Here is an 11,109-nt window from a genome sequence, read left to right as displayed (position 1 = left end):
TCTAAACTGGACTTGGAACCTATAAATCCAGACATATCCCAATTTATTTACCCTGACCCAATTAAGAAATGTAAGAGATAACTTAATGTAAAAACAGGTTTACTGGTTATTGTACACAAAAGAATGTGAGCAACTTGCAAGTATCCTATATAATAAAGAGCTAATATGCTAATGGTCGTGACGCCCTCATGCCGTAATGACCACTCAGCAGGAGGCTGCATGCACAGTGGGGTGGAGCCACCGTGTTGCTCTGGAGACAGGGCAGAAGCTGGGAGGCACCCAGAGGAGGCGGGACCATCCGTGGCGGGGAGGGTGGAGGTGAGAGCCCATAGCACCCTCCTCACTAGTCCTTCTCCACCCATCGCTTGCACTCAAGAGTGCTCCACCACCCACCTGCCAGGGGAAGGAGTGCAGCATGCGCGCCGCCAGGAAGCGGGCACTCCAAACTCTGCAGCAGGCGCGAGGCTTCCATGCTCTCCTCTGGCGCCATGATGGGGCAGAGCCGCCATGTTGCTCTGGAGACGGAGAGGAACTGGAAGGTGCCTGGAGGAGGCAGGACCAGCCCGAGGCAACTCGCAGGACCAGCCCGCCGAGGTGACTCGCAGGACCGAGGGCAGGGCTTGAAGCGGCCAGAGAAGGCCGGAGGGGTTGGGGGCGGGGCCAGGCACACACAAGCTCTGGGTGAAGAGGTTAGGGTGTCAAGGCGGGGCGGCAGGTGGGTGGGCAGGGTGTGCACGGGTGGGCGGGGTGGTGCAATTTCGCACGCTGGGCCTCTAGTCTATATAATAAAAGCCTAAGTAACTGTTATGGTGGAACAAGCAGAACGACTGGTCACTATGATGCACACTGACCACCAGGGGGCAGATGCTCAACGCAGGAGCTGACCCCTGGTGGTCAGTGCGCTCCCACAGAGGGAGTGCCACTCAGCCAGAAGCCAGGCTCATGGTTGGCTGGCGAGTGCAGCGGCGGTGATGGGAGCCTCTCCCGCCTCCACGGCAGCACTAAGGAGCAGCGAGCTAACCGGTAAGAAGCCTGCCGCTGCCAAAGCCGGTTTGGCTCAGTGGATGGAGCATCAGTCTGCGGACTGAGGGGTCCCAGGTTCGATTCCGGTCAGGGGCATGTACATTGGTTGTGGGCGCATCCCCAGTGGGGGGGGGGGTTGCAGGAGGCGGCTGGTCGATGTTTCTCTCTCATCGATGTTTCTGGCTCTCTATCTCTCTCCCTTCCTCTCTGTAAAAAATCAATAAAATATATTTTAAAAAAACAAAAAAGAAGCCTGCTGCTAAGGAGCAGCAAGCCGAGCAGTAAGGAGTGAGCAGGCAGGCGGTAAGGAGCGAGGGATCCCAGATTGAAAGAGGGATGTCCGACTGCCCCCCAGGGGGATCGGGCCTAAGCCAGCAGTCAGACATCCCCCGAGGGGTCCTGGACTTCGAGAGGGCACAGGTAGGGCTGAGGGGTCCCCCACCCCAAGTGTATGAATTTCATGCACTGGGCCTCTAGTCAATATAATAAAAAGCTGCCTTCCTTTTAGCCTAGAAAGTATACCAATTCCAAGCTAATAGAGTAGAACCAAACTTCAAGTTTACATAACAGACATACGAAGCCCTAGCTTTATTAGAAAATAGACAAAATCTTCTAAAAGTAAATGGGCCGAAATTAAAACTGGAATAGTGCTTCCGATAATAACATTAACTATTGTTTGTTTATGACATAAAGACAGACAAAACTTTCAAAATTCAAAAACAGTTAATATTTTTTCATCTTTATTGACGTATAATTGACAACGTAAATATTTTGAAAAGGTAAAAAGAGCCCTGGCCAGGTAGGTAGCTCAGTTGGTTAGAGCGTTGTCCTGATATACCAAGGTCTAGGGTTCAATCCCTCATCAGGGCACATACAGGAATCAACCGATGCATGCGTAAATTTGAATAACAAAATGATGTTTTTCTCTCTCTAAAATAAATTAATAATTTTTAAAAAGAATTATGAGGCATAAAAAAAAAAGGCAAAAAGAACTAATAAAGTTGTCAGGTACCAATTATTTTTAAACTTATAGCTAAGAGTTTTACCAACACTCTTCAAACCAAAAAACACAACAAAATTTTAAAAGTGTAGATTCTTCAAGATATTAAGCCCAAGATTTTTCCCTTCTTCAAATCCTCTAAATTCAAATTGTGAGAAATAATTCACTCTAGCCACTGGGAACATTTCTTCTGCCCAGTGATATAATCAGAAAATTTACTTCTTCTATTATTTAACTTATTTACTCCCAGGAATAAGCAAGAGGATATAATTTCCCCTGAAGCCTATGAATGAGGCATAACTAAATTTATAACATGAGAAATTTAAGCACTGAGGGAAGCCCTGATGGTAGGGAGAAATGAGCCACTTTTTGGCCTAAAGAACAAACTGTAGCTCTCTAAGGCAGATTTGAAGAAGAATTTATCCAGGAATCAGTCTCCTCCAAAGCTGGACAGGGAGGAAGTGTGGGAAACACAGCTTTTCTACAAGGATGAAAGGTGCCACTTGGAGACATTCTGGCTTCCTGAGGAAGGGAAGGAGACACTGGGACACCTTGTTTTGTGCGTTTTAGATCTTCCTTGTTTTTCACCATCAGTAACTGTTCTATCTCCTCTTTCAAAGATAAACCTGCTTGAAATTCCTGTTTGGGTATCTTAAGGTGTTCTTTCTGGTTTATTCTCTTGTCCTCCAATCCCTCTGATTCAGGGCAAATGACTTTGTTACTGGAATCCTCACGGACTTCCTGCTTTATGTGAGGTAAATGTGGAGGTTCTGTTGTAATTTGTTTACTCTTAGCTGCTTCTTTCAGCAAATTTACATCCTCATGAGATGTAAAACTTTGAGCTTTATCTAGCCTAGCTTTTTCACAAAGTAAGACACCTCTTAATTTTTCCTCTTTCTTCGTTGTCTCTGTCACGGATTTCTTTGGATGTAGCAGTGTCCTTATAAGGAGTCCCTGTGCATTCATCCTGTATTCTTTTGTGGCTTTCTCTCTGCGCTGTTTCTGGAAGTCCCTGAGTTGAAGCAGTTCCTCTGGAAGTTCCATACATGTAGGCTAAGAAAAGAAATTAAACACAAATCTCCTATAATTAAACTTCTGATCTTGCCTTAAAATCACTTCTGCTATACTGAACAGTATTTGGCAAGAGAAGTTCTATTCAAATGTATTCTTATAGTACCCTCTAGTGTCTTTAACTGTAGTAGTACTACTTTTCAAGTAACATATTTTGAATCCAGTTTTGTGTGTGTCTTTGTGTGTGTATGTATCAAGATTATACAGTGAGCCCGGCTGGTGTGGCTCATCGACATATGAACCAGGTGGTCAAGGTTTGATTCTCGGTCAGGGCACATACCTGGGTTGCGGGCTTGATCCCCAGTAAGGAGTGTGCAGGAGGCAACCAATCAATGATTCTCTCTCATCATTGATGTCTCTCTCTCTCTCTCTCTCAATCCCTCCTCCTTCTGCTCTCTGAAATAAATAAAAATATATTTTTTTAAAAGAAAAAGAAAATGCCCTCTTTGTTGCAGGAGGTAAATAATTTTCCCAGGTTGCCTGCCTTTGCTTTTGTTCACTATCTTTTTGCCATACAAAAAAAAAAATTTAAGTCTAATTTATTAATTTTTTAAGAACTCTTGAGTATTTCTTTGTTGCATAGAAAAACACATACACCTATAACTCCATAGCAAAAGAGCAAATAATCCAAATAAAAAATGAGCAAAGACCCTAGCCAGGTGGCTCAGTTGGTTGGGGCATCGTCCCGTACACCAGAAGGTTGTAGGTTTCATTCCAGGTCAGGGCACATACCTTGGTTTCAGGTTCAATCCCAGTCAGGGAGTGTATGGGAAGCAACAGATCAATGTCTTTCTCTCACATCTCTCTCTCTCTCTCTCTCATCAACAAAACAATAAAACATATCCTTGGATGAGGATTAAAAAAAAAAAAGAACAAAAGACCTGAATTGACATTTTCCCAAAGAAGGCATTCAAATGGCCAGTAAGTATATGAAAAGATGCTCTGATAACACTAATCATCAGGAAAATGCAAATCAAAACCACAATAAGATATCACCTCATACCAACTGAGCCACGTGGCCAGGGTTTTTGCTCATTTTTAATTTGGATTATTTGTTCTTTTGCTATGGAGTTGTAGGTGTATGTGTTTTTCTATGCAACAAAGAAATACTCAGAACTCTTAAAAGATAAGAAATAATAGTGCTTGGGGGGCGAGTATGTGGAGAAAAGGGAACTCTCATATAGTGTTCATGGGAATGTAAATTGGTATAGCCATGATCAAAAGCAGTATGGCAGTTCCTCAAAAAATTAAAACTAAAACTACCATATGGTCCAGCAAGCCCATATCCGGTATATATCTAAAGGAAATAAAATCACTGTCTTGAAGAGATATCAGCAATCTTGTTTACAATGCATTATTCACAATAGCTAAGAGTCTATCAAGGGATGAATGAATTAAGATGATGTGTCTATATGTACATACAATGAAAAGAAGGAAATCCTGCCGTTTGTGACAATATGGATGAACATGGAGGGTATTATGCTAAGTAAAATAAGCCAGACAGAGAAAGACAAATATTGTATGCTATTACTTATATGTGTGGAATCTTTAAAAAAAGCTAAATTTTATAGAAACAGAGGATAGAATGGTGGTTGCCAGGAGTTGGGGGAAATGGAGAGATATAGTTCAAAGGGTACAACTTTCAGTTATAAGTAATTTCTAATTAATGGATAGCATGGTTATTTATTATAGTTAATAATTCGGTATTGTATACTTGAAATTTGCTGAGAGTAGATCTTAAGCATTCTCAGCATACACACACACTAAGTAACAATGTGAAATGAAGGATGTGTTAATTATCTTGGTCTCAGAAACATTCAACCAATGTATATGTATACTTTAAATATATACAATTAATTTTTTCAATTATTCCTCAGTAAAATTGAGGGGAAAGAAAGAAAAGCATTCCCTACTGTGAGATCATTTTTTAAATTGTTTCCCCCCCGCACTAATTTTATAATTCCATTTTTTACAAAAATACTTGATCCATGGAGTTTGTTTCAATGTAATGAAAGAGATAGCGGGAGGATCCAAGATGGCGGCGTAGGTAAACACCTAAACTGCTGCCTTGCACAACAATTTCAAAACTACCGTATTTTCCGGCGTATAAGACGACTTTTTAACCCAGAAAAATCTTCTATACGCACAGTCATCTTATATGCCGGAAAATACGGTACAACTAAAAGACAAAACGTCTATCACCCAGAACCACGGGAAAGCTGGCTGAGTGGAAGTTCTACAACTAGAAGGAAAGAGAAAAGAGCATTCAGTGCACAAGCGCTGAAAAGCTGAGGTACGGAGGCGCGCGCGATCCGGGCTGGCGGCAGGTGTTGCTTTCTTCAACCCGAAGGGAGACAAGCTCCAGATTTCTCTGAAATCCACTTTCTAGGGAGACGGGGGGGACCCAAAATCCTATGGGAAGAAGCTGGACTGTCTGCCATTGGGTCGGAAAGTGAAGGTGGCTTGCTTGCAGAGCTGCGCGCAGGAATAATTGCTTGCTGCGCTGGGGCATGGGACACGGGGACGAGGTCTAAGGCGCGGGGACGGCTGGCTGGCAGCCATCGCAGTTTGCCACGCCCTAGCCTGGTGACGCCCTGAGACCCCACCCCACACAACCTACAAACCAACCTAAGCTCCAAGCAGCAGCTTTTGCATATGAATGGCCTTCCCTATCGCAGCTTAACCTAGCAAACTTGCAACCCGGTTCAGACAGCTCCAAAACCTCCAAACCCCAAGCAAAGAGGAGAAAACTGTAGTTCTCGCTGTATCTCCTGCAGGGTGGCCTCAGACAGTAGCTGACCTGCACCCCATTGGAGATCCAGAAGCCAGTGTACCTAGTGGCCAGTGTGAGACACAAGATTTCAACTCCTCACATCCATAAGTGACACATTCAAGAGGCAGACACAGTGAGCACCAAACCCCACTGAAACAAGTCCTGGACCATAAGAGTGTCTCCAGCGCAGCAGTTCTTCCATTATAAACATAGCGGGTCCTCACAGCCAATTGGCCTGGAGGAAAATTCCTCCCAGTGTACCAACAGCAATCAAGGCTTAACTACACCAAGACTTTGCACTCAGCCCACAAAGGGGTGTACCAAGAGCGTCCACCTCAGGTGATTGGGGAGGCTGAGCTACTGGCCCCTATAGGTCACCTACCACACAAAGCCACTCCATCAACACAGGAAAGCAGCCAAAATGCGGAGACAAAGAAACATGTCACGAATGAAAGAAATGGAGGAAAGCAAACTACTGGACAACATAGAGTTCAAAACCACATTTATAAGGTTACTCAAGAATCTTCTAAAAACTGCTGAAAAACTTGACGAGACCTTCAAGGACCTTAATGAGAATGCCAAAAAAAATGGAAAAGGACCAGTCAGAAATTAAGCATACATTGTTGAAATAAAGAATATACAGAAACTCAACTGTAGATCAACGTACCCCAAGAATAAAACCAAAGATCTGAAATATGAGGAAACAAAAAACACCCAATCAAAAAAAAAAAAGAAAAAAGAATCCAAAAATATGAAGATAGTGTAAGGAACCTCTGGGACTACTTTAGGCGTACCAACATCCAAATTTTTGGGGTGCCAGAAGAAGAGAGAGAGCAGAATATTGAAAACCTATTAGAAGAAATAATGACAGAAAACTTTCCCTACCTGGTGAAAGAAATAGACTTACAAGTTCAGGAAGCATACAGAACCCCAAACAAGAGGAATCCAAAGAGGACCACACCAGGACACATCATAATTAAAATGACAAGGGCAAAAGACAAAGAGAGAATCTTGAAAGCAGCAAGAGAAAAAGTTAGTTACCTACAAGGGAGTACCCATTCGACTGTCAGCTGATTTCTCAACAGAAACTATGCAGGCCAGAAGGGAGTGGCAAGAAATATTCAAAGTGATGAACAGCAAGAACCTACAACCAAGATTACTCTACCCAGCAAAGCTATCATTCAGAAGTGAAGGTCAGATAAAGAGCTTCACAGACAAGAAAAAGCTAAAGGAGTTCATCACCACCAAACCAGGATTGCATGAAATGCTGAAGGGTATTCTTTAAGAAGAGCAAGAAGAAGAAAAAGGTAAAGAAAAAAATTATGAACAACAAAAAGACATCAAACACATACCTACCAACAAGTGAATCTAAAAATCAAGTGAATAAAAAATCTGAAGAACAGAATGGACTGGTGAATATAATAGAATCAGGGACATAGAAAGGGAGTGGACTGACAATTCTCAGGGGGAAGGGGGTCTGAGGGGTGCAGGAAGAGATTGGACAAAAATCTTACACCTATGGATGAAGACAGTGGTTGGGGGTAAGGGCATGGGGTAGGGTGGGGTGGGGAATCAGGTGGAGGGGGGCTATGGGGGGGAAAAAAGAGGAACACCTATAATAATCTGAACAATAAAGATTTATTTAAAAAAAAAAAGAGATAGCAATTCAACTCTGAATTCTCCTCCCCCACAATGGTTAATCAATTGCCTAAGGTCATTTTTGGAATCATTATCTTTTATCTCATGGATTGAAAAGTCTACCTTTATTACAACCATCTTGGCAAATATATATTGGATCTATTTTTGGGTTTTCTACTCTTTTTCATTGGTCTTCCTACACTGGTACCAGTCGCAAACTGTTTTATTTATTGTAGACCTATATGTTTTACTATGGTTATTGATCTCTATAAACTCTATAATCACAGTTTGCCTAAATAATGCTGGTGTTAATATTTTTATTGGAATAGAGTTAAATTTATAAGTTAATTTAGATAGCTAAAAATATTTAGTGTCCCCGTTGAAGTTCTCTTTTATGTCATTCAGTAATATTTTAACATTTTCTTCATCTCTATATTCCATATTTCTTGTTAGACTTATTTCTAGGTAATCTTTTTTTGTTACAATTACAAATTGATGTTTTCTTTCATTTTCTATGGGTATAGGAAAGCTATTAATTTTTATGTATATTTTTCCCCACTTTACTAAATTCTCTTTTTGTTTGGGGTATTGATTCTCTTCAGTTTTCCTATGTAACATAGGCATGTCATAATTCTAATTCCTCCTATTCAATTTTTATAGTTCATCTTTTTTTAAAAATTCAATTGCCTAATAACTTCAAAAAATATTAAAGTAGTCTTGCTGGCGTAGCTCAGGGTTGAGCATCAACCTATGAACCTGGAGGTCATTGTTTAATTCACGGTTTGATTCCTGGTCAGGGCACATGCCCGGGTTTAGGGCTCAATCCCCAGTAGGGGGCATTCAGGAGGCATCCAATCAAAGACACTTCTCATTATTGATATTTCTCTCTCTCTCTCTCTCTTCTCTCTCTCTCTCTCTCTCTCCCTTCCTCTAAAATCAATAAAAAAATGTATTTTAAAAAAGCTTTAAAAAATATTAAAGTAGTGGTAATATTCACCATTTAAATTTTTTCTTTATATTAATGTGAATGCTTTTAGTGTTCTTAAACATTATGTAGTCTTCTTGCTTGAGAAATATTTTATCATGTTGACATATCTATTCAAACTTTGATTAATATTGTATGTAAAATAATATGTTTCTAGCATTGCCCTAACCGGTTTGGCTCAGTGGATAGAGCGTCAGCCTGCGGACTGAAAGGTCCCAGGTTCAGTTCTGGTCAAGGGCAAATGCCTGGGTTGTGGGCTCGATCTCCAGTGGGGGGCATGCAGAAGGCAGCCGATCAATGATTCTCTCTCATCATTGATGTTTCTATCTCTTTATCCCTCTCTCTTCCTCTCTGAAATCAATAAAAATATATTAAAAATAAATAAATAAATAAATAAATAAATGTTTCTAGCATTAAACAGTGAGAGCAAAATACAAAAAAGTTATAAAACTGTCATTGGTTTTACAATGATAAATAAAAAAACATTAAAATTCTCTAGTCAAATAAGGTATGCAAGGATTTTTATGTTTTGTTGCTGTTGTTGTTGCTGTTAAACAGTGAGAGCAAAATACAAAAAAGTTATAATTTTTTTTTTTTACATTTATGAGATAAACATGAGAGTTTCTTGGCTCTAGTAAAATGGAGACTTTCCTAACATTAAACTATGCTTGCAAATAGAATACTGCAACACATTAGAAGAAAAGTGAAATACATCTAGTGGGGTTCGTACCCAAAATGATAATATTGTATTTAAGATTCTGCATCAGAATTTCTAATTGAGAATCCAACAACCTGCAAACTTTTTATGTAAGGAGCCAAATAATAAATATTTTAGCCTTTCTAAGCCACAAACCACCAAACCATCTCCACTGCATACTTTTTTTTTTTTTTTTTTATATAATCCCTTAAAACTGTAAAAACCATCCTTAGTTTGTGAGCTATACCAAAATAGGCCAGGGGACAGGTTAGGCCTTAAGGACAATAGTTTCATTTTTTTTTTTTTTTTTAATGTGGGAATGGGGTAGGGTTGGTCCTGTGTGGATGGGTTTTTTTGTGTGTATGTTTTTATTTTTATTTTTATTGATTTTTTACAGAGAGGAAAGGAGAGGGACAGAAACATCGATGAGAGAGAAACATCGACCAGCTGCCTCCTGCACACCCCCTACCGGGGATGTGCCCGCAATCAAGGCACATGCCCTTGACCGGAATCGAACCTGGGACCCCTCAGTCCACAGACCGACGCTCTATCCACTGAGCCAAACCGGTCCTGGTGTGGGGCAATAGTTTCTTAACTCCTGGTCTATAATTTTTCTTATATTGTACTGGCATCATAAAAATAACTAATGAGCCCTAGCCAGTTTGGCTCAGTGGATCGAGCATTGGCCTGCGGACTGACTAGTCTCAGGTTCAATTCTGGTCAAGGGCACATGCCCAGGTTGCGGGCTCAATCCCCAGTGTGGGGCATGCAGGAAGTAGCTGATCAGTGACTCTCTCTCATCATTGATGTTTCTATCTCTCTCTCCCTTCCTTTCTGAAATCAATAAAAATATATTTTAAAAAAATATTTATCACCAAGTCTGCCTCCTGAAATTTGCTGTGGCTGTGGATATCACTCCATGAGGAATAAGGCAGAAGCATAAGTCCTCAAGACACAGCCACAGACAGCTGCACCTACCTCCATGCCTCCCAGCCAGTCTGCAGACCCTTCTCGGTAGGTGTTTAGGTACCCATCCACCAGGGTGGTTAGGTCAGACATCATCTCATCCAGGAGTACCAAGCGAAGGGGTAGCAGGTAGGTGGCTTCTAGGGCCAAAATTTTCAGCAAGGAGGGTGAAAGAGGTCGTGTGAACCACACTTCTGTATTTTCCTATAGACACCAAAACAATTTTCTCTGAATAGTAAGCAAAACATTAAAGGAAATAACTGTAAAAAAGAAAATAACTGTTTATGTAAGTGCTGTTTAACTTAAAACACTATTACTGTCATTTTCCTCAATTATTATTACCTTCTACTTTCACACTATGGCTAGCCTTCTGAGAAAACACACACATACATACACACTTTATGATTCAGGGAAGACAGGGAAAAGGAGGGAGAGGGAGAGAGGAAAGAAGGGTGAGAAAGAAAGAGAGAGGAGAGAGGAGAGAGGAGAGAAGAAGGAAGAGAAGACAAGAAGGAAGGAGGGAGGGGGAGAGAAAGATAAATCAGGATTTATTTAAAACTGAAGGCAGCAGATTTGGTTATATGACCAAAATTATAGCCAAATGATCTAGATCCCAGTTTATCATGAGAGACTATCAGGAGCTAAATAAAATCTACCTTACTTTGGGATAAATAATTGGAATTATTTTTGTTCTATCGCTTAGTCCAAATTTCCAACCTAATCACCCTCTTGTCCCCACTTAACAATGTATTTCAGAATGCTTTTAAATTGACAGACAACAAATCTGGATTCTGGCTCTTATCCACTTGAGCCCACAAACAAACTGTTGCCATTTGGAACAACTAAGATTTTAGCAATGCTCAAATGCTTACATGGCATCTGTCACTTCTCTATAGAATATGCTAATAACCTCACTCAGAAAGCACTTGAAAAAAACTAATATCATATGGGACATC

At 40.9% G+C, this 11,109-nt stretch overlaps 1 protein-coding gene across 4 annotated transcripts in view; it reads right to left on the bottom strand.

Moving 5' to 3' along the window:
- Nucleotides 1–1,736: 1,736 nt before the first annotated feature.
- Nucleotides 1,737–11,109, bottom strand: part of EXD1 (exonuclease 3'-5' domain containing 1) — a 50,794-nt gene continuing 41,421 nt past the window's right edge. For all 4 annotated transcript variants that reach the window (XM_028147499.2, XM_054716339.1, XM_054716340.1 and 1 more), the window contains 2 exons: nucleotides 10,166–10,357; nucleotides 1,737–3,076 (listed from right to left, as the gene is read on the bottom strand). In XM_028147499.2, the coding sequence (XP_028003300.2) occupies nucleotides 2,420–3,076; nucleotides 10,166–10,357 (849 nt within the window). In that variant the 3' untranslated portion in view covers nucleotides 1,737–2,419. The remainder of the gene's footprint in view (nucleotides 3,077–10,165; nucleotides 10,358–11,109) is intronic.

This window comes from Eptesicus fuscus, chromosome 5, assembly GCF_027574615.1.
Source record: "Eptesicus fuscus isolate TK198812 chromosome 5, DD_ASM_mEF_20220401, whole genome shotgun sequence".
Taxonomy (NCBI): Eukaryota; Metazoa; Chordata; class Mammalia; order Chiroptera; family Vespertilionidae; genus Eptesicus; species Eptesicus fuscus.
The sequence above is the reverse complement of the archived record's forward strand: the minus strand, read 5'-3'. Positions and strand labels throughout refer to the sequence as shown.